The sequence below is a fragment of the Sarcophilus harrisii genome, chromosome 4 (genome assembly GCF_902635505.1).
Source record: "Sarcophilus harrisii chromosome 4, mSarHar1.11, whole genome shotgun sequence".
NCBI lineage: Eukaryota > Metazoa > Chordata > Mammalia > Dasyuromorphia > Dasyuridae > Sarcophilus > Sarcophilus harrisii.
The window spans coordinates 117,757,604-117,781,899 of NC_045429.1; the positions used below are offsets into that span (position 1 = coordinate 117,757,604).

General features: G+C 41.4%; 1 protein-coding gene across 2 annotated transcripts; it reads right to left on the reverse strand.

The window, feature by feature from the left end:
- Positions 1-2: 2 nt before the first annotated feature.
- Positions 3-2,200, reverse strand: KLHDC9 (kelch domain containing 9). Of its 2 annotated transcripts, none has more exons than XM_031937417.1 (4): positions 1,520-2,200; positions 1,254-1,413; positions 709-904; positions 3-282 (listed from the first exon to the last, which is right to left on the reverse strand). In XM_031937417.1, exons 1-4 carry the CDS (start codon positions 2,026-2,028, stop codon positions 116-118), a joined length of 1,032 nt encoding a protein of 343 aa, XP_031793277.1. In that variant the 5' UTR covers positions 2,029-2,200; the 3' UTR covers positions 3-115. The 2 variants fall into 2 exon arrangements, with proteins under 2 accessions (XP_031793277.1, XP_031793276.1); XM_031937416.1 differs by having other exon boundaries at positions 4-282; positions 706-904.
- Between the last annotated feature and the right edge of the window lie 22,096 nt (positions 2,201-24,296).

Genomic DNA, 24,296 nt, shown 5'->3' on the forward strand with positions numbered 1-24,296 from the left:
ACAAATGGAGAGTGTCATTGTCTGACTTGCAGATTAGCATTTAATGAACTATTTAGGGTGTGGTAGGTTTGTGCTTTCTGGGATTGGATGAAGTGAAGAAGCAGATTTCCCTAGCTTAGAAAGACAGTTCTAGTGTATAAACATTTGGACAAGGTGTCCTGTCATCCTCACCAAAACCCCCCACTAAATAAAGCTGGTTATTCCAGAGGCAGGTTCGATGGCCTACCCGCTTCATGTTTCGATCTTCACAGGGCAAGTGGAACCATGGCCGGGTGGATTTGCCTGTGGGGAGGAAAGCACTTTAAGATAGAGTACAGTTACCTTCTTTTTTTTTTTTTTTTTTTTTTTTTTTATTTAATAGCCTTTAATTTACAGGATATATACATGGGTAACTTTACAGCATTAACAATTGCCAAACCTCTTGTTCCAATTTTTCACCTCTTACCCCCCCCCCCACCCCCTCCCCTAAATGGCAGGATGACCAGTAGATGTTAAATATATTAAAATATATACAGTTACCTTCTTTAGACTAGTCCATCCCCTACCCTTTGACCTTTCCCAACACTTAGTAATCCATCAGCCTGGCTAAGCACACACTACTTTATCCCTCCCCCTTGCCCTCTTTCCCCAGCTGCATTCTGCTTAGCATCCTCTTTGTAGTTCCTCCCTCTCCCAGTTCCTCCCAACTACTAGGACAGCTCTCACGACTATCATAGATGTAGAGGTCATTGCAGATGGTGTCCCGAGCTCTGGTCAGAGTTTCTCCACCAAACAGCACAGCAAAAGGCCCCACGACGGAGCAGGAATGGTGCCGAAGCCCCCGGGGCCCCTCTGCGGACCCCCTCTCTCTCCTCACGAGTCGGGATAGCTGTTCTGTGAGCTGAGAGGCCACAACCGGCTCCTCCTGGCAGGAGGGGTGCAAGGGGAGAAAGTGGAAGTCCCTATTTAGGAAAAACTGGCCCAGAACTCCCCTGATGTATCAGGCTGAGGGGCCCCAGACGAGCCATTTAACTCTCAGGGTTCTTAACCTGGGGTTTGGAGACCCCCTTCGGGGTCCCTGAAGAGCCTCAGAGCGAGGAAACGACACCTTCCTTTCAACAAAACTGTTCTCTTCTGCAATGGCTCGTTATTTCGTGCCATCAGAGCCAGGAGTCTGGGGAAGGCTTCCCAGCCGCAGTGGCCCTGCCCGCGGGCTCCGATCACCCCATCCCCACCCCCCGGGTTAGGGCGCCCCGTGGCATAGGACGGCTCACCTGGATGTGCCCCGGGCCCCAGTGCCCGGCCACTTCGGGCGCCGGGGAATTGCAGCCCCCGAAGAGCAAGAGCTGGTGGCCGGGCCGCGGGCCGCCGGTGCGGAACAGGGCGGCGCTGTGGCCGGAGCGCGAGGCCGTGTGGCAGCCCTCTTCGCGGTAGCTGCGGAGACGGACAGCTCAGGCCCGAGCCTGGGCCGGGGAGGGAAGTCGAGGGGCGAGGCCCGGCCCGCGCGAGGCCGTGGGCAGCTTCCCGCAGGGCCTCCTACCTGTAGGTGCGCGCAGGGGGGTCCACGCGCAGAGTGTAGACGCTACCGTAGCGGCGCTGGGTGCGAGTGCCACCCTCGCGGCCCGCCACGCGCAGCTCGTGGTCCGACAGGCGGGTGCAGGTGTGGCTGCTGAGCCCGGCCGGGGCGCAGCTGTCCGGAGCCGCCGACCATGCCTCCCAGGCCCCGCGCTCCGCATCGAGGGCGGCCACGGCCGCCACGCGCCGGGACCCGTCCCAGCCGCCCACCACGCAAAGCCAGCGGTCGCCCACCGACACCGCGTCATGGTGGCTGCGCCTGGGCCCCCCGGGGCCGCCCGTCCGCGTCGTCCGGCCTGCCGCCGGGTCAAACATTACCGCGTCTCCAAGGGGTTCGCGCGCACCCCCGAACGATAGGCCCCCGACCACATAGAGCCGACCCCGCAGCACAGTGCAAGAGTGAAAGGCCCGCGCCAGAAGTCGATCATGCGCCACCGGCCTCCAGACCCACCCGGGAGGCCGGGCCGCGGCCATGGGAGGGGGACGGGCCGGAGGTGCCCCTACTCCGCCTCCACCCGTCCGGCCCGTTCTCCGCCACGCCCCCAGGCTCGCGGGAATCTCGCCCTCTGCCTTCCCCAACCCCTCCCCGCAACTCTGGGGAGAGCTCTCCCCCACCTCGAAGCCCCGCCTTCCCCAGAATTGCCTTGGTAACGACGGCTGTTAGCAACTGCGGAACTGGAAAGGCTTGGTTACCATAGCGACGTGGACGCAACCCACAAACCTTTGTTACCAGGGTACCGACTCGGTGTCCAGGAAAGTATTGGTAACTGTGGCAACCCAGAGGAGGGGCGGCTGAGAGCGACCCTTACAGGACGAATTGGGAACTCCAGCCTTTTCACTTCTCCCTTCCATCTCTTCTCCCCCCTCCACTTTGAGTAAACTCGAGTACCGTGAAGAAAAAGGGAAGAAATCCTTCTGTGCGCTCCCGGTGCTGAGTCAGATCAAAGTGGACAGGCTGCGAACTGGTGTTCTTTCTCTGTGACTCCCGAGTTCCTAATCTGGTCCACTCTTTAGGGAAGTTCTATGTATTGGAGCTTTGGAAAATTGGTTTCAAATCGTAGCTCAGCCATAGCCTTCTAGTAAATCAATTTATCCCTGACATCAGTTTTCTGTAATTCTGATTGTACCTCCAGATTGGCACAGTACTGTGTGTATATGGTAACGCTTTTTAAAAATATTTACATTTTCTAATTTTTTTTTTCAAAATACATGCCAAGAGTTTTCAACATTCATCCTTGCAAAACCTCGTTTTCCAAATTTTTCTCCCTCCCCCTAGACAAGAAGGGGGGAAATTTTTCTGAATATATGTAAACTTGGTTCAAAGCATGCATTTTTGTATTCCCTCGCCCCAAGACAGAAAGCAATTTGATATAGGTTAACTATTTCGATCTTTTTAAACATTTCTATATTTGTCATGTTTTGAAAGAAAAATCAGACCAAAAGAGAGAAAGAAACACAAGAAAGAAAAAACAAACCCAAAAAGGTGAAAATACTCTGCTTTAATCCACCATTCAGTCCTCATAGTTCTCTCTCTGGATGCAATTGGCATTTTCCATTTTAAGATTGCCTTAAATCATCACATAGTTGAGAAGAGTCAAGTCCATCATAGTTGATCACATGATGATCTTTTGAAAGGTTTGGATTGGCACCAAGAATATCATTAAGCAGAAATAGTTGCATCTTCCTTAGTTATAGGGATCAGATGGTCCCAAACCTACTAAAACATAGCATCATAATCCCCATGCCCAGATTAATGATCGACTCAGTCCCCAGTCTCTGTTGTTCTCATAAAAAGATTAACCTGGGGCAGCTAGGTGGTACAGTGGATAGAGCACCACTCCCGAAGTCAAGAGAGCCTGAGTTCAAATCTGGCCTCAGACATTTAACACTTCCTAGCTGTGTGACTCTGGGCAAGTCACATAACTCCAATTGCCTCAGCCAAAAAAAAAAATTAACTTGATTGTTCAGTTTAGCAAATGGCATATGATGTGTTTGATATCCACTAACATGGAATGCAAAGAACTGAAAGAATTGTATAAAATAAAAGGCATTAACAAACATGAACTGAGGCAAAGTAAAGTGAATAGAAACGGGGGGGGGGGTTGTTATACACAATAACAGCAATATTGTTCAATGAAAAACTATGAATGACTTAGTTATTCTCAGCCATATACAATGATCCAAGACAAACCTAAAGGACTGATGATGAAGCATACTATGTTCTCCCAGAGGAAAAAACTGAAATAGACTGAAATACACTGTTTTTGTTTTTGTTTTTTTCACTTTCATTCTATTTCTCTTGTTACAGTCATCTTGTACAAAATGATTAGTATGGAAATATTTTACTTGATTGTACATGTATAATCTATATTGGATTACTTACTATCTCAGGGAATGGGGTGGTCAGGGAGTGAGGGAGAAAGGAATAGAATTTGGAATTCAAAACTTAAAAAATAATCCAAATGTTTAAAAAATAATTTTAACATTTAAATGGGAGGGAATAAAATATATCAAAAGAAGATGGCATAAATAAGATTTCTACACTGCTTCTGATTTAAATGAGAATTTTTAACTGTCTAGTCTTGGTTTCTCTAGGTCCAATACTAGTTGGCTAAAACCATAGTCACTGCCTAGGAATCAGAAATAAATGAGGAGTTATTGGTCCCAGAAACCTAATAGTCTTTTAATTTGATCAATACTTGGTGCCTGTCATAAACTTTACATTCCCTGGGCCTTTTTGGTAGAAACCTCCAAGAACATAGGACATGTAGGAGCATAAGGACCTAGGTAGAGAGATTACTTTCTTAAGTGCTTCTATAGAAGGAAGAAAATCTTTGTAATAAAAAAGCTTACATTCTAATAAGGAAAGATCACACATGTAGGGAAACAGTGACAAATTAGTGTTGTCGATAGAAAAGTCAGAATAAATGGTCTTTGAAGTCCTAGAGGCAGCTTGGTGGAGAAATGACTAGAGCACTGGACCTGGAAGATTGTAGTACAAATCCAGAGTCAGATACTTACTAGCTAAGTAACATTGGATTAATCATTTAATCTTTATCTGCCTCAATTTCCTCAACTGTAAAATGGGTATAATATCAGTATTTAGCTCCCATAAATTAGTTTATATTTATAAAGCACATCAGCCAATTAGGTAATATATGCTTACCAAGGATGGTTGTGTTAAATTGATTACTGTTCTCAGAGGTAGAATTGGAGATGGCCAGGAAGTGGGACTATGGTCTTGAAGCTAAACAAGGTAAGGTAAATTTAATGTTCATCCATCAGAGTCACAGCCATTAGACTTTTCATTTCTGGAGATGCAACTGGAGAATACTGTATTCCTGGCAAACTTAACTTGTAAAAGTGTTAGATTTGGTCAATGATCAAAACTTAAGACTTGTGGAACTGAAGTATATCAATCTTAACGAGGTATTCAGACCAAATTTTTTTTTCAAGATTAATGAAATAACTTTCTAACCAGAGATATCTGAACTGACAGTTATTTTATTCCTCTATTTTTACAGGTTAGTCTTACCAGAAGCATATTCTTATAGCAAATGATTGCAAGAACCTAAGGGGCTCCTTTCTCACTTCTGAGAAAATTAGCAATGTCTTGGGGTCATGAAGGTCAGGGATGCATACTTAGGCAATGTCCTTATTTGTCAATATAACATCTTGAATCTAGGATAGGAAGTACAGATTCATTGGTTCATTGGCTTTACATTTATTTGGTATAGTTAGGATTTTGGGAGTTGTCCAATTTGGGATTAATTAGCAAACCTACCCAGATTAATACACAGTGATATGATTCCTGACAAAATTACATGACTTCAATGCATATTCCTGATTATATGTTAGTTCTATCCTAAGTAGCAGGCCAGTGGTTAGTCATATCTGGCTGTAGTTAATAAACTCTCACAGGTAGTTATATCAAATTTAAAATGGAGTTGTATATGTTAACTTAGACCTGATATTTAATCTTGGGAAAAGAGGTCAGAATCTTTTAGGGGTATTATGTAGAGGCTCTGATTCTGAAGTAACCTCAGGGTCAATCTTATAATAAAATAAAACAAGACAAAAGGAGGTAAACTGGAAGGATGGTTCATAATTCTCCCTGGGGAGGCAAATAAAGTTGTTGACAGTCCTAGTTTAATCATAGAGACAAAGGCAACAAAAATCATTGGTTCAATAGGGATATTTTGCCATCTTTTATTGAAGTACTCATAATAAAATTAAAAAAAATAAAATCACCAATGTGCCTTATTGTCTAGGGGTCCCCAAAGTTGACCAGGATCTCCTGAAGACCTAAAATCATGCTGGAAGGCCTAGGCTCTCTCTCTCTGTCTGCCTCTATCCTGGATAAGACTCCAGAACTCTAGAAAATCTCCAAAACAAAGCTTTAGGATGGATCATGTCTAAAGTCTCCCCAAACGTGTAGCAAAGGCATTTAATGTTTTACATGAATATCATGTGTGGGACAGATGTTGTTTGTTTAGATTTCCTTCACTTGAGAAAATATAAAACATATTTAAAAAGACATGGCAAAATATAGGAAGCATAAAACATTCAAATAGCCCTTTATACTCATTACATTCCCTCTGGAAAGTAAAGACCTTTCATAATAATGTTTAGTCTTTAGGCTTTCTCTATCCCTGGGGCCAGGGCTGGCTTGTTGGACCCACCTGCATTCACTTTAGCAGGTTAAGGTAGCTCACCAAATGAACAGCCATGTGGCTATTATAACTCTTACTGTCCTTATAGGTGACTATTCCCATTAATACTATAGCTTGTGAGTCTTTACTAGTATATTTCCCATGAATAAATCAGCTCACTCTTGCTCAGTTAACATTAACCAAATTATTAAAAATGCAAACACATTGTATTAATGTAACATTCTACTCACAAACATCAATTACATGATTCCATTAATGCACACGATATTTTGGGGAAAATTAAGTAAGCACTTAATATCCCAACGTAGTAATGTGGTCAGGATAACTTACAACTTTGAAAATGTAGACTTTGGTGACCTTTTTCTGTCTCAGAAATGTTCATAAAAATTCCTCAATGAGCATAGTGACTATTGCTTCTACTGCTAAACTGAGTTGATCCATGATGTGCTTAACGAGCCATAATATTTCAGATTTACTCACAGGGTGGCTTCTTGATTCTCTGCTTTCAAATTGTACCTCTGCTCAGCTGGACCTATTTCTTTACAGCAACTCTAGTATCTATCTCTTCCAGCTTTATACTTAATAACTTCAGCTGAGTTAATGTTATGCTTTTTGGGGGAAAAAAAAGCAACAATGTTGCTTTACAATGTTTATTGTAAAGTTAGCAAAATCCCTCCAACTCTGCCCCTTTGTGGGATTTCACCTCTCAGCAACAACAGAAGGCAATGCAGAGAAATATCATCTCTCTTGGACATCAAATCATCTAGGAAAGCAGAATTTATTCTTTTTACCTTTCTTTTTTCTTCTCAGCAATAGATGGCAGTAGGGAGTAATATAGGCTCATTGCCAATTAAAAAAAAAAAAACTGCTAAACAAGTGAGTGCACAATTACCATCTCTCTTTCACACAGTTCTTAAATCTATTCTTCTTTCTCTCTCATTTTCCCTAAATTTATTTGTTTAGCTGCTAGGTCCTCTCTACAAATTACCCCACCTTAGTATTTTAGCTGTAAGAAAATTCTCATCTGTCTGTAATCAGATAAATTATTTTTATTCCTGAATCACAAAACTGGTGTTCATATTTTCCTAGTTAAAATTTCCAGTACTTTAACTTTTCAAATGAAAATCTCTAAAGCAGATTGTGTTCTCCATAGATTTCAGCTTGTCATATTCAAATGAGCAACAGAACTATAAGCAGAAAATTAAGAGATTGCTTCTCATAGAACCTTGTGACAACCATGCTCTAGCTGTGAAAAGTGAAACGGATTAAATTTAGCAACTGCTTTTTCAGAAGCCAACTTAGCCCCATTGTTCAAGCAACTCACAATAAAGACCCCAGAGGATTGGCAAGGTCCAATCAAGGGCAGGGTTTCAATCCTTCAGGTGCAGAATCTTCCTCATGGCAGTCCTCTTTTCCAAAAGAAAGCTGCATGTTTTTTGAAAATCTTCTCCCTCTAATTTCTGAAAGCCCAGATTCTGAACTCAGGAACTCTCAATGAACAGAGTAATCAAGGAGGATGGAATAGTACATTTCTCAGATATGCTATATCAAGAGTGGATTTTGGGAAGAACATAACGTTGTTTTGTGCTACATTGTCTGTTATTATAAAAATGTACTGAATGTCTCCTTCAGTAACTCCCTTCCTGCAATGACAGAAAACAAAAGCCAACAAAAAAACCAAACCTCATAGGACTTCAAACAGTTCCAGGAACTCATTCCCTTCCCCTTTACCGTATCTAATAAAGCATGTAGTAAAGGCTTAATTAATGTTGATTAATTAACTAAAAAAGAAGATGCTATATCCATTTGTTCAGTCTAAATGACCATGCTAAAGGATATTTTTTTCTTTCTAATAATTTAAATATTTCTTCCTTTGGGTTAAAATATGCAATCTATCATGCCTTACCTTATCTTACCCAAAATTTCTTTGTAAGTCTACCTACATGATTTGGCTAATCTTTTTCAAACTCTTAGTTGTGTAGCTCAAGAAGAGAGACTATATCTGCAGTACCGTGAGGCACATATGTCATTTACCTATTGGCGGGGTGTGTCACACTCGTGTGTGTGTGTGTGTGTGTGACACTCTTGAGTGGATAAACTGTAGTATGTCTGTCTGTAACCTGTACAGACTTATACATGCAGTCTCTAGCAAGGACCTGGAAAATTCTTGCCACAACTAGTCATCTAACTGTTCTCTGAAAAGGAAACAGGTAAATGCATTCCAGAACTCGAAGCCCTTGTGACAGGCCTACCTGAGTAAGCAAGTCTTGAATTACCATGAGTTTCTGTAATCATTGTTTCTGAGGATGGAGTATCCCTTCCCCATCCTGCCTTTCTTGAAAGTCAAAGCATAATAGGCTCATAGAATTTGAATTGGAAGAGTTTAGAATCCATTTAGCTCAATCCCTCATTTTACAAATGAGGAAACTGAGGTCAAAAGAGCTTGTGATTTTCCCATAACTCAAGTTTTATGACCTGAGTCACAGTTTTTCCATATCCCAAACTGCCTCTTCTAAAGGAGAGAAAAGCCAGATGAAAAGATGCTCCAAGTCATTATTAATCAGAGAAATACAAATTAAGACAACTCTGAGATACTACTACATACCTGTCAGATTGGCTAGAATGACAGGGAAAGATAATACAGAATGTTGGAGGGAATGTGGGAAAACTGGGACACTGATACAATTGTGAATACATCTAGTCATTTTCAAGAGCAATTTGGAACTATGCTCAAAAGTTATCAAACTGTACATACCCTTTGATCCAGCAGTGTTACTACTGGGCTTGTATCCCAAAGAGATCTTAAAAGAAGGGAAAGAGACCTGTATGTGCACGAATGTTTGTGGCAGTCCTCTTTGTAGTGGCCAGAAACTGGAAAGTGAATAGATGCCCATCAATTGGAGAATGGCTGAATAAATTGTGGTATATGAATATTATGGAATATTATTGTTCGGTAAGAAATGACCAGCAGGATGATTTCAGAAAGGCCTGGAGAGACTTACATGAACTGATGCTGAGTGAAATAAGCAGGACCAGGAGATCATTATATACTTCAACAGCAATACTGTGTGATGATTAATTCTGATGGACGTGGCCCTCTTCAACAACAAGATGAATCAAATCAGTTCCAATAGAGCAGTAATGAACTGAACCAGCTACACCCAGTGAAAGAACTCTGGGAGATGACTATGAATCACTACATAGAATTCCCAATCCCTCTATTTTTGTCCACCTGCACTTTTGATTTCCTTCACAGGCTAATTGTACACTATTTCAAAGTCCAACTCTTTTTGAACAGCAAAATAACTGTATGGACATGTATACATATATTGTATTTAACTCACACTTTAACATATTTAACATGTATTGGTCAACCTGCCATCTGGGGGAGGGGGTGGGGGAAGGAGGGAAAAAATTGGAACAAAAGGATTTGCAATCGTCAATCCTGAAAAATTACCTATGCATCATATATCTTGTAAATAAAAAGCTATAATAATAAAAAAATAAAAAATAAAGGAGAGAAGGTGTGTTACCAGAAAGATCCAAAAGAGGCCAAACCTTTCCATAACTCACTCTTTTTGTTGTTGTTTTTAGGCAATTGAGGTTAAGTGACTTGTCCAATATAATTCACTCTTAGAAGCCTTAGTACGGGGAAATTTCTTACTCAAGAGTTCGTCCCTTTTGACTTTCAGTAACTATCTATCAGGAAGCAGCCCCAGTTATCAGATTCCAATCAGAGTTTAGTGTGTTATCCCAGTAAGAGTTAGGAGTAGGGCACATGAGAAGCCTTCCCCTTTCTGACAAATATCCAGGCCTTGTAATTTCATTCAGGAGAAGTCTGAGGGGAGATTTGGATCAATCACAGGTGCTCTTAATCGACTATTTTATACACCAATTAATATACATTAAATGTCTATTATGTGACAGGCATTGTGCTAAATTCTGGAGATATAAAAAGCTACCCTTAAGGAGCTTACATGCTAATGAAGGAGACAACATGCAAACAAATTTGTTTATTTTTCTACTGAGAACTAAGGTACTAGAGGTACTAGAACTAAGAGGAGTCAGCGAAAGCTTGCTGTAGAAAGTGAGATTTTGATTAGAATTTAAAGGAAATCAGGATTGGTAGTCAAAGTAGAAGAGAGAGATTCTAGGCCAGTAGGGTAGCTAGAGAAAATTCCAGACCAGTGTCACTAGATTGAAAAATATATATCAGGGAATGAGATATAAGTAGACTGGAAAGATAAAAGGGGACTAGATTATGAGGATCTTTGAATGCCAAACAGAGCATTTGTACTTGTTCCTTGAGGCAAGAAGTCATTAGGGTTAGTCATTAGGGGAGTGACATGAAAATAATCGGTGCTTCAACATCTGTTGCAGAAAATGAAGATCAAGTCTTTGAAGAATTGAATTGGTATTATTATCATGTCAAGAGAAAGAAGTACCTCTGTAACTTGAGTGACCTCTTGTGACAAGCTTGTAGAAAAATATGGAGAAGTCACAAAAGATAGACAGGTGTTGCCCACCTGCATTTTTGATTTCCTTCACAGGCTAATTGTACACTATTTCAGAGTCCGATTCTTTTTGTACAGCAAAATAACAGTTTGGTCATGTATACTTTATTTTATATTTAATTTATAGTTTAACATATTTAACATGTATTGGTCATCCTGCCATCTAGGGGAGGGGGTGGGGGGAAGGAGGGGAAAAATTGGAACAAAAGGTTTGGCAATTGTCAATGCTATAAAATTACCCATGCATATAACTTGTAAATAAAAAGCTATAATAGAAAAAGAAAAAAATAATAAATCTTAACTACATCAAAACAACAACAACAAAAAAGATAGGTGTGAATGTGTATAACTTTTATCATTAAATATCTTGTCATGTATTTGTATGTCATCTTTGGAAATGCAACAGATTAAATGTACACATTTTGACTTCCTCCCACCATTGATCTTTGGGCCAGCTATAACTACCTATAACAGCCTATAAATAAGATGGTTACCATATCTCTCTCACCAGGAGAACATTTGTGTGAGTGTATCTCAGGTTTCAAGCCTTGGCATTTGTATAAGACCATCCAAATTGGCAAAAAGAATCATTACTTCATTTTGTGTGTCTTTGTGATAGATGCAGTTGGTGAAAGGTTGGGAAAGGAAAGTTCTTCTGGCTTCTGGCTTTGAGAGAGGACACTGATGACTCCAGACTCCCTTTAGGGGGAGAAAATCCTGGAGGAAGAGAAAGACTTTGTGAAGATACTGACAGATAGAAAAGCGGGCTTGTGGAGCATGGTTCTGACTTTCGGTTTATTACACCAGAGACTTTGGAAAATTTCCCTTTGAGTGAGATCTCTCTCTTGGTTGATCTGAATTTGAGAGATCATTTGCTTATATGCTGTCTTCTAATTTGTCTGACTTCTGTCTGTTATCAGCTTGAAGAAATGGATTTATTCACTATTATGATAGTCAAAGGTGGCTAGGTGGCACAATGGATAGAGCACCAGACCTTGAGTCAGGAAGATTCCTCTTCCTAAATTCAAATCTGGTATATAATTATATATATAAAATCACCAAAAAAGGAAATGGCAAACTACTCCAATATCTTTGCCAAGTAAATTCCAAAGTAGGTCATGAAGGGTTGGACACAACTGAAAAATGACTAAATAAACAAACAAACAAAAAAAAGAGGCTTTATATAAGTAGCTTTGGATGCCAAGGAAATTAAGCCTTTAGATATAAATAACTTGGTGGCACTCTTTCACATTAAGAAATGATGATATGGAGTCAACTGTCTGAAGCAAAAAAAAAAAAAAAATCCCATATACTAGGGATATTTACTTGGTGGAACAGATAGACAAAATTCCATTCAGGTAATTCCTCTAATTTAGAGTATTCCAAGAACTAGAGATCATTACTGATCACAAAATAGAAAATTTCGATTATACCAAACTGAAAAGTTTTTGTACAAACAAAACTAATGCAGACAAGATTAGAAGGAAGCAATAAAGTGGGAAAATATTTTTACAGTCAAAGGTTCTGATAAAGGCCTCATTTCCAAAATATATAGAGAATTAACTCTAATTTATAAAAAATCAAGCCATTCTCCAATTGAAAAATGGTCAAAGGATATGAACAGACAATTCTCAGATGAAGAAATTGAAACTATTTCTAGTCATATGAAAAGATGCTCCAAGTCATTATTAATCAGAGAAATGCAAATTAAGACAACTCTAAGATACCACTACACACCTGTCAGATTGGCTAAGATGACAGGAAAAATAACGATGATTGTTGGAGGGATGCGGAAAACTGGGACATTGATTCATTGTTGGTGGAGTTGTGAACAAATCCAACCATTTTGGAGAGTAGTTTGGAACTATGCTCAAAAAGTTATCAAACTGTGCATACCCTTTGATCCAGCAGTGTTACTACTGGGATTATATCCCAAAGAGATTATAAAGAAGGAAAGGGACCTGTATGTGCACGAATGTTTGTGGCAGCCCTTTTGTAGTGGCTAGAAACTGGAAACTGAATGGATGTCCATCAGTTGGAGAATGGCTGAATAAATTGTGGTATATGAAAATTATGGAATATTACTGTTCTGTAAGAAATGACCAACAGGATGATTTCAGAAAGGCCTGGAGAGACTTACACGAACTGATGCTGAGTGAAATGAGCAGGACCAGGGATCATTATATACTTCAACAACAATACTAGATGATGACCAGTTCTGATGGATCAGGCCATCCTCACAACGAGATCAACCAAATCATTTCTAATGGAGCAGTAATGAACTGAACTAGCTATACCCAGAAAAAGAACTCTGGGAGATGACTAAAAACCATTACATTGAATTCCCAATCCCTATATTTATGCACACCTGCATTTTGATTTCCTTCACAAGCTAAATGTACAATAATTCAGAGTCTGATTTTTTTTGTACAGCAAAATAATGTTTTGGTCATGTATACTTATTATGTATCTAAGTTATATTTTAATATATTTAACATCTACTGGTCATCCTGCCATTTAGGGAGGGTGGGGGGTAAGAGGTGAAAAATTGGAACAAGAGGTTTGGCAATTGTTAATGCTGTAAAGTTACCCATGTATATATCCTGTAAATAAAAGGCTATTAAATAAAAAAAAAAAAAAATAGAGTATTCCAGCTTCTTACTCTTCTCCAGGAAGGAATTAAAATCTCCCTAGGGAGAGGTGGATGAGAACTAATTATTGTTGTTTTTTAGTAAGGTTCAATTGATTAGTCTTCCTAATTCCTAGTCCAGTGCTCTATCTACTGTGCCACCAGCTGCCCCACATGAGACACTGGAAATAACTATTCATCTTCTCTGAGTTATACATTTAGACAAACCATTGTAGAAATACACATTATCTATATGGATCACACACACACACACACTTTGTATGAAAAAGAGGCCCTTTGGGCTAGGGAGCAACTTGGGATAGTAGTTATTTATTTATTAATAAAAATATACTTTTTCCAGTGTCTGAAATGCTCAATAGCTATATAAAGCATACTTTAAAGTACCTATAAAAATGAATCAAAAGGAGAAAATTGCTTGGAGATTTTACATTAATTCTTTTAGACTATAAAACTCCATGAGGTGGAAGTTAAATGTCTTTGTAACTTCCATGATGATTGGCTCCCTATCCATAGAGTGGATGCTAAATATTTCTTGAATTGGAGGGGAAAAGATCATTCACATAGAAATTTTCTCATGGGACGGTTATTCATAGATATAGGACAGCATACTTCCACGGGAGTGCACTTTGGGTGTTACTAGACAAGATAAAACTCTGTTCTAAAATTCTGTCTTTTTAGGTCATAACTTTGAACTAATTAAGGGACGATGCTGTATTCATGCTTTCCACTAGAGGGTGGAAGAACCTTACTCCTGACCTGAGGGGATGGGATGGACCAAATGGGACCCCAGTAATTCTGCTTTGTGAGGTCTACAACTTCTTCCATCTCTCACTTCCTATCTTACACAGGGAAAACCGAGGCTAAGGAACAGTTAGAGAGGCTGGACTCAAAGATGGAACTAAGTGATCTGGACTCGAAGCCGGTGGATGGGCTGGGCCTGGTACCAGGAGTTGCCCCAATTCTACTTTCATCCCTCACTTGTCCAGGTCCTGTTTCTTTCCCGTCTGACAGCTGATTCTGTTCCCTTCTGCTCAGTGACTCAATTTCATCAGATCCTGGTGAAGATCAGAGATTTCTTTTCCCTGTCGTTGCCCATGACCTGAAACAAGCCTCCTCCCTTTCCCCACCCCTTCCAGTTGTCCGGCTGGCTGGGCTCCCAACAGTTGGGTGCACATCTGTGGGCTCTCCCGGGATCCACGGAGAGGAGCCTATTGGGGACGGGTTCTCTTACACCAACCCCATTGGACTGTCTTTGCCTATCTCAATCAGTTTCCTTATGTAGAAATTGTCTTCTCTGGCTGTTTGACAGATTTTTTTTTTTTAAACAATTTTTTCTGAAAGAGGATAACTTTGATCCTTGGAGTCTTTCAACCTCTCCTGCTTCCTAGCCTCAGATTCATCCAACTTTATTCAACCCTGCCCAGCTCAGTGAGATAGAAAAGGTACCCCACCCTACTCCACACTCAATAAATTACTATGACCCTCTGTCACCTCCAGGACCAAATATAAAATCCTGTAGCATTTAAAGCCCTTCATAACTTGCTCCACTTACCTTCCAGTCTTCTTACACCTTATACCCTCTCATTCACCCAGAACTCTGATCTACTGACACTGACCTCCTTGCTATTCCTGGAACAATATATTCATTCCATTGCCTGACTCAGGACATTTTCATTCCCTGTCCCCAATGCCTGGAATGTTCTCCTTTCTTACCTCCACCTCCTGGCATGCCTGGTTTCCTTCAAGTTCCAGAGGAAATTCTACTTTCTACTAGGAAGTCTTTCTTGGTTCCTCTTAATGCTAATATCTTTCCACTGTTGATTATCTCCAGTTAATCCTGTGTATATCTTATTTATACACAGTTATTTGTCTGTCTCTTACTTTAGACTATGAATTCCTTGAGATAAGGGGCTTTTGCTTTTCTTTGTTTCACTAAGGTTTAGAATAATAAGTGGCTCATAGCAGGAGCTTAATAAAAATGTATTGATTGGCTAGCTAGTCCTCCTTCATCTTACTCAGCCCTCCCAAAAAATACTGGAGTCTTCATTCCTGTCCCTTTTCATGGAGCCTAAACCCTTAATTAATTTCCTGGCTATAGTGCAATTAGTAACCATGGAAATGTCCATTTTTGCTAACTCTACATGATAGTGATCAGAGTAATCTCAGGCGTCCTGGCTCTTTCCAGAGAATATTCAGCTTTTGTCCATTGTTGCCCTAAACCAGATAATGTAATGTGAAGGGGAAGATCGACTACTTGGAATTTCTATTTCCCCAGGCTGATCTAGACCAGGATCATAGAAAATACATATATGACATAGTGGATAGAATACCCATCCTGAAGTCAAGAGGACCTAAATTCAAATTCAGCCTCCAACACTTAACACTAGCTGCTAGACTGAGGAAGTCACTTAAACCTAATTGCCTCACAAAACCAAAAAAACAAAACAAAAACCCTATTCTATGCAAGGAACCATGCTTCTTCCCAGTAATAATGCTAATTTGATGATCAATCCCTGATCCAGAAGTAGAAAACAGAGGTGGATTTATGGAAAGAAGTATCCCAGGTGACCAAAAAAGAGGCTGAATTTGTCTGATGGTCAAGGCAGGATTTGGTAAACTCCTAGGGCTGGTTATAGAAGGGTGAGGCATATTTGTCCAGCTACCAGTCAGGTAGATCATCTCTGCCTTAGGGCCCACTCCCATTTTCTCCCATTGTAAGCAGGAAGGTGAGGATGGTCACATTATGAGTCTAAGGAAAATTATTTTGTGTATTTAAAAATAAACAAACATAAAATAGTAAAAAAAATGTTCATAGAAAATTATTTTGGCAGTTGGGTAGAGACAACTAAAAGAAAAAAGTCTAGTTAGGAGTTTATTTTGATGATCCAGGCAAGAAGTGATGAAGGTCTTGATTAGACCAGGGGTTCAGAATAGAAAGTCAGGAGAAAGAAGATAATCACAGCAACAAATCTATGTCTCTATTAGATTTTTCATGACACATATGTCATGCCCAAAGGTAAGGTCCAAAATGGTCTTTAACTGAAACTTCATTATGAAGGAGGGGATGAACTTTGAAGATGAGAAATATAATAAAGGGGTGGTAGAAAGAGGAAATTAGAGTATCTGATCCTCAGGTTCTGGCCAGCACTCTGAGGTCTTGGCTCAAGGTGCTCAGGATCCAGGAATTCCAGCTCCCACCCTCAAGACCACCACTGTTCCCACTCTTTGTAACTGGTCCTTCTGGTAACCTACCCCCATTCTCAGAGCTTCCCAGTTTCTACTCCTGTTTATCTCCACTCCATTTCCCTCTATTCTTTCTATCTCTCTTCCATGGCCTTCTGGCTTTCTGGCTCTGCTCCCAGCTCCCAGGCCCTTGATCTCAGATCCCAGCTTCCACTTCCAAGTTCTAAATCAGACAAACCAGAAACACAGATGATGAGATAGAACAGAAGCAGGCCAGAAGAGGCCAGAAATACTGTTTTCTGAAGTAGGGCCCTTCCAGCAGAAGGTGAAACGAAGGAAGAGAGATAATATAATTTGGACACTCGTGGGGGTAGGGAGCTAGAGAAGGGTGGAGAGACTGGCTAAAGGTGGAGTGAGAACATAGGAGAGGGGTTGAGGATCCCAGGGCTTGGAATGGAAAAGCTAGAAAATTTCAGGAACAATTCTTTTTGCAAGGTGGGGATTCCTTGAGATAAGGGGCTTTTGCTGTTTTTGTTTGTTTATTTCACTAAGGCTTAGAATAATAACTGGCACACAGTAGGAGCTTAATAAAAATTTATTGACTAATTAACTAGTCCTCCTTCATTTTACTCAGCTCCCCCCCCCCCCAAAAAAAAAAATACTGGAGTCTTCAGTATTCAGTATATGGGAAGTGAGCTAGAGGTGAAGTAAAAATACTATTAATATTACTAATAATATAGTTATTATTATTAATACATTTGTAAAGAGAAAGGCCAGAGGCACACCACCTTGAGGGCATGCTGGAATTGGCCTTTTCTTAGCTGTAGTGTGTAGGTCTCAGTGTTTCTGCTTGTCAACTCCCTCTGTCTTTACTTCTTCATCCTTATCTCTTTATCTCCCTGGATCATTTTTTTTCCCTCTCTGTCACCACTGATCTTCAGTATCTCGATATATCTGTCTTTTCAGTATTTCTCTGAGTCTTTTTCTTTCTGTACTTACCTTTGAGAATCTGTGGAACTTTACTACACCACAGAACTTTGTGCCCCAGTACAAAGGGGATACCTCTAAGATTGGAAGGAGGTTGCTCTTAGAAGCAGCTTTGAGGGCTGGTGTCCTTTCAAGGGGCAAGATGGTTGTGAGCCACATTGTTCCAGGGGTGGGTCTTCCAGGGAAGATACTGAACACCAGGAGACTTAGCATTTAAAGCAGGGCAAGGGCGAGAACTGGGACTATTTATTGCTACCCTCCCCATAATCACCCTTCACCTACTAACCCCAACTCCCACAGCTCATGGGGTTGACTGCTCTCAGCCATACCGGTCATCACAGGTGAAAGATTAATATCTGATTATTCATGACCCCTAGCTCTAGTTATTCTCATTCTCTTCCAAACATAGGTGGATTACAGAGGAGAAATTAGAGACCAGAAGGGATCAAGGGTAGATATAAGAGTGGAGCACAGGTTCCTAGAACAGGAATTCTTTTTTTTTTTCAATTGAAGTTTTTTTTATTTTCAAAACATATACAAGAATAATTTTTCAACATTGACCCTTGAAAAACCTTGTGTTCCAATTTTTCCCCTTCCTCCCATCCCCCTTGTTCCAATTTTTCCCCTTCCCACCAACTCTTTCCCCTGGATGACATGTAATCCAATATATGTTAAACATGGTAAAAGTATATGTAGAACAGGAATTCTTAACCTAAGTTATATCATAGATTCCCTTGGCCTGGCTATACCCCCCTACCCTGAATAATGTGCTGTTACCTGTGTTCTTATTTGAAGGAAATAACAAATTTGAGGCAGAGGTTAGTAGGGAAGGGGGAAACTATAGATTTTTCCTATCCATGTTATAGGATCTTTTGCTTAAGAAACTCTTCCTAGATGGCTAAGGTAGGGAAGAGGAACTAGGGAAAAAACAAAAAAAAAAAGAGAGAGAGAGAGAGAGAAAGAGGAGCTAAGAGGTGAAACAAGATCTTTTAGGCAATGGGAGAGGAAAGCTGGAAGGACTATTATTCCCTCTTCCACATGCAGCTTCATATTTCTTCATAGCTCTGGTCTCTCCTTCTGCCTCTTCAACCCCTCAACTGCCATTATCATCATCAGTCTGTTGGAAGTAGCTATTGATTCAAGAGGGAAACCCAAGTCCCCTGTCATTCCCCGAAAGGGAAGGACTGGGCAAGGCCCTCGGTTCCAGGCACGGTGGGACAGAGATACTGAACTGGTCTTAGAAGAGGTGTAGATCTGGTGGGGCAGGCCTTTCAGGGTTGGGCAGAGTCAGGGCCTGCAGCACTGAGCCCTGGGCATGGTGCCCCATTGGTTCTGCACCACGTCCAACCCTCTGATCAGAACAAAAGCACCTGCATGTTAAGCAGGGAGCACCATTGTTGGGAACATAAAGTGGAAATGCAGGTCCAGAATAAGCTTAAGTGTGCTAATGGCCCTGGGAATCCAGACTGGAGACAAGGGACAGGAAGGAGGTGATAAGAAAGTGTAGGGGTAGGAGTCATGAGATGAAATAATTTTGAAGGACATGGGGTGAATTCTAGAAAAATTTCCCTTGGGACCCATCTTTATTTGTCACCCCAAAGCCCTCCTCCACCTCAATTTCTCTATCTTTGCCATCTTATTTCTTACACAGCACCCATCCCTCTCCAACAAGTGTTCCTCTCCTTTCAATGTTCCTCCACCCCTGTCCTTATCCCTATCTTTTAGTCTCTTCCCTTCTTCCAGCTTCCTTTGTCCCCAGGTTTCATAGTCTCTCTACTTCCAGGTCCATATACACTTCTGCAGGTATCTTATCACCCTCAGTGTCCAAGTACTAGGGAGACCCTGGAATATGAGACCTAAGGGCCTTTCCCCTAAGACTGCTCAGTTGGATAGTGTCTGGAATGCTGAACTCAGCCAGGAGTAATCAGCTCCAGGGGAAACTATGTTCTGAGGATTCATCTGGAGATGGATGCGGGGAAAAGCCCTTGGAACGGAGGGTTGACTAAAGACAACCCCAGGAGAAACAGAAGTCTCCAGCTCTGCTGCCCCTTTATCAATTCTCCCCTGGTTTTCCTGCAGGGAAAGTTTCCACAGTCCTTTGGTCACCCTCTGTCTGATGGTTTGTCAGGGTAGAACAAGGGAAGGAGTTCTCTTCTTTCTCCCCACTCCATCCCCAGCCCTCACCCTTTGCATTGAGTTTGCTGATCCTGTCCCTTCAATCTCTCTTAAGGATTCTATTGTGCATCTTCCACTTTCTGACTTCTGTTCTGGACCAATGAGGCAATGTAAGAGGGACAATGGATTTGGATATCGGCATTCAAACCCATCCCAGGGTTTAAAAAAGGAATTAAGTCACCTCATTTCTCTGCAAAACAAGAAAATCAGATCAGATGGCTTGTCGAGTCCCTTCAGGAGTGAACATTCCCTAATTCTGCAAATAAAGATTTCCGTACTTTTCCAAGACTCATGCCTTTTTTACATGGGATGTATTTTTTTTTTTTTATTTACAAGTTATGTGCACGGGTAATTTTACATCATTGACAATTGCCAAATCTTTTGTTCCACTTTTTCCCCTCCTTCCTCCCATTCCCTCCCTGCTGATGGCAGGTTGACCAATACATGTTAAATATGTTAAAGTATAAATTAAATACAATATATGTATACATGTCCTAACAGTTATTTTGCTGTACAGAAAGAATCAGATTTTGAAATATTGTACAATTAGCCTTTGAAGGAAATAAGAAATGCAGGCGGACAAAAATAGAGGGATTGGGAATTCTATGTAGTGGTTCATAGTCATCTCCCAGAGTTCTTTCGCTGGGCGTAGCTGGTTCAGTTCATTACTGCTCCATTAGAACTGATTTGTTTCATCTCATTGTTGAAGAGGGCCACGCCATCAGAATTGATCATCATATAATATTGTTGTTGAAGTATATAAGGATCTCCTGGTCCTGCTCATTTCACTCAGCAACATGGGATGTGTTTTTAATGATGATGCTATTAGAGGAAGACTTTTTATTGTGAGTTTTTTATTAAGACACTTGGAATTGCCTGGGAAAATAAATAACCCTGTGGACAAAAACAAGTAATAAAATTCCAATCTAGGAAATCTTAAAAAAATTTTTTTTTTTTTTTTTTTTTAAAGACAGCTAGCTAGGTACAGTAGTTAAACACCAGGCTTGAAGTCAGCAAGATCTGGATTCAAATTTGGCTCAGACAGTTATTGAGTGAGCTCTCAGTTTCCTTTATGTAAAATGAGCTGGAGAAGGAAATGCAAACTTTTCCAGTATCTTTGCCAAAAAACCCTCAAAATCAGGCCATGGAGAGTTGAACACGACTGAACAACAACAACAAAAATGGTGGTCTATAAACAAACCACTCCTAACAAAACCCGAGAAATATATTCTAGGGTATTCCTAGAAGTAGGTGAGAGAAGCTGTAAGACTCTGGGGCTAGACTTCAGTAGGGCTTGGGCCAGGGTCCTAAAGACAATGATCAAGTCCCTCTACTCAGAGTTTAGGTGGGGATAAATAGGGTTTCATGCCCTGGGTTAGAGTGACAGAGTGTTTAGAGATAGTGAAAGTTTGGGGAGTTGTAAGGCGTTTTTAATGAGCAAAAAGACCCAGGAGCTTCCATTTTTTCTTCTATAGAGAATTACAATATTTTCTCTTCTTTAGGATCCTAAAAGAGTCCATTCACATAGTCTTAGAAAAGGAAGACTTCTAGGGCCTTCTTCTTCCAAGGTACCATCATACATTAATTAATCATCCTCTTCCCCCCTGCCCCCTGCCGATTTTACCATATCCCATCCAACACTAACTTGTCTTCACTATGGAGAAACTGAGGCAATTAAGCAGATATATTCTAGTTTCTGCCATCCTGTTCCCCAACTCCTTCTACCTTTGGCTTCCCATCTGTCCCCAATCATTCCAAAACTTGTGACCCCCTAACCTCTGACTCCTTCATAAAGCAGGACCTGACTGCAGACAAACAGGATATTACTCACCAGTCGGTTCTTCATCCCACTCCCACTCCTGACCCATCCCACTACAACCCCAACCTCCCTAGTCAGTCCCATTCCTCTTCCCACTCCCACTTCCAGCCCCAACCCAACCCACACTGACCTACCACCCCAACAACACCCTCCCACCTCTGTACGTGTTGACCCCCACTCTCACTCCTCCCCCTCACCTCTCCACCCAACCCCATCTCTCCCTGACTCATGTCTTAGTCTCATTGACACAAACAGAAATTTCAGTACTACCCACTCCAACCGGTTTGGCCAAGGAAAACAGCCTGACTTGGGGACAGGGACGGATGCAAACACATGTGAAAGTTCAGATACATGCAGAACATCTACATATAAATAAGAACAGGCGTATAGAGAGGGACACATAAAACTAATATTTATATATATATATATATATATATATGTATGTATATACAGCAACTCATTTGGGCCCACATAGAACTTGCACATACACAATTATATGCATCCCCACAGAAACTTCCCAGGACTGGGGGGCCACAGTCACCTTCCAAGTTTCTATCCCCATTCTTAAGGATTTGGAGAAAGGAGGATTACATGGGTGTGAACAGGAAGAATGTGTGAGATAGGGAAGGATTTAATGAGAAGTAAAAGATTCTTGCCCAAGGGAGAGGTCAGATGAATAAGGTTCCTGGCTCCTGACAAGTTCAGCCTCCCCCCACTCCTTCCACTCCTTCCACTCAAAGCTACACCTTCAGCCATCCCCTAAATAAGGTGTGAGGACAGTTCAGAGGATAAGCACAAAGTATAGGGCCTCCGGGGACAGAGCACAGGATTCAGTTAGAGCTTGAAAGCTCCTTTGGTGTTATTTAGTCTAATATCCTCATTTTATAAGAGAGACTGAGGTAGGGAAAATTTAAGATCACACAGCAAAGTAAAGATTGAAATCCAAGTATTCTGACTGTAAATCTGCATTTTTCCTCAATACTTCTGAAAGACACAGCTGGATGCTTAGCAAAAAGATCCCCTTTTTTCATCCGTGCTCTTGGCCATCATTCTCTCTCCTCCTTTCCCCTTCAAAGTTACCCCTAATGTTCACTTGCTTAAAAGGTATACGACAGTGACAATTTTCCCAGAACCCTTCCCACCAGAACCCCCCTCACACATGGACACACGCCTGTCCCAGCTTCACAGCGACTGCCCAGCCCTTCATCTAAGGAGCTGAAGTGAGAAGTGCTTTGAGCTGGGCTGGCTTTTCTGGATGATCCAAAAAGATACCGAAGGATAGAGAGGAAGTCAAGTTTCTCCTTGGTACAGTACCCGACATACAGTAGGTACTGCTAGTTGACTGCTTGCCTGACTGCCTGAGGCTTCTATAGGGGAAGGGGAGAAGATGACAGGAGATGGACACAAGGGCTTCTGCTTGTTCATCGGACCATCTACTTTCCCCCAAATAACTCAGTTTACCTGTATTGCTCCAGGGAGGGGGAGGGGAGCATCCGTGGGAAGAGAGGAAGCTCCAGAGTGAGATAGGATCCACTGTGTGATAATTATAATCATTACAGAAGTTCTTCCCCCCCTCCCACTGCCCCCTGGCCCAGCCCCACCCAGGCAGCTTTGGATCTCAAAGCATCATCGGGGCGGGTCTTCTCCCCATGGCACAGGTGGGATCTGAGACCTGAAGAGGGGAAGGGGCTCAGCCAAGGCGGAGGTGGAGAGAAACTTGTCATACTGGCACCCAGCCCAGCTCAGCTTTGCAGCTGCTCTCTGATCAGTATAGAAGAACTTGAAAAATGGGAAGTCTTAAAAATATGTGAATTTTTCTGCATTATCCTTGGGTTTCTCCTTCCTCATTTTTCTAAATCTGATCTCCCAGACCCCAGTTTTCCATCCTGAATTTTTCCTTGGCTTTCCACCCTCTTACTTAATCTTTTAAATCGAATCCTACTAAAATTTCTCATGGCTCACTAGCCCTCCCTCACTAGATTATTCTATACTAAGAGAGCCTTCAGATGTTCAAATCTTCACTAACCACCTGAAATTTTCTTCCTGCTGGGCTCTTTTCCCAGCCTAGGCTTTAACAGACATGTCTACTTCCCCAACTCTATTTTTCTGTGGACCTGCCCAACTGCGAACTTTGGGATATTGGATTATTGGCCAAAAGGTTCATACCTAGGGGACAGGTCTACTCCCTCTTTCTCTCCTACCTGGAACATCTTTACACAAAGAACAACAGAGATAACCTTGAAGAAGAAAAAGATTGGGAATATCACAGATAGAAACTGAAAGGAATGACAGAGGAAGCAATTATGATAGCTGTCAATTCTAGCAGGACTAGGGTTCAATGGGGATGAGGATATTGGTCAGAGTTACAGGAATCCTCTGACAATCTTCCCTGGGCTCCCACTATACATAGATTACCAACCTTCGAACTAGGAAGGCTGTCTATATTTAAGACAGATTAATAGATTAAAACAAATTTTTAAGGGATTCCTTTTAGGTCCCTGTGCTTCTGGCTGAGGTGTTATTGGAGAGGTATAAGTGATGTTCTCATCAGCTCCCTGTTCCCAAAATCCTTTGGCTAGCCCATGTCAAAAGTTCACTCCCAACTCTAAGGTCAAAGGTAGATGAAGGGAAGAACCCAAATGTCATGGCCTTCCTTGACCTCCCCAAAAGTTATAGGTTTTCTATTGGTGTCCTTGATTAGGGATCTCAAAGCATTCATTGAGTACGGTTGATATGATGAT

Coding starts and splice junctions, on each gene's coding strand:
- KLHDC9 (XM_031937416.1), bottom strand. CDS start 2,028: ATGGCCGCGGCCCGGCCTCCCGGGTGGGTCTGGAGGCCGGTGGCGCAT. Junction 1,414..1,519: donor CCCCCTGCGCGCACCTACAG/GTAGGAGGCCCT, acceptor CCGTCTCCGCAG/CTACCGCGAAGAGGGCTGCC. Junction 283..705: donor CCTCTACATCTATGATAGTC/GTGAGAGCTGTC, acceptor TCCTCCCCACAG/GCAAATCCACCCGGCCATGG.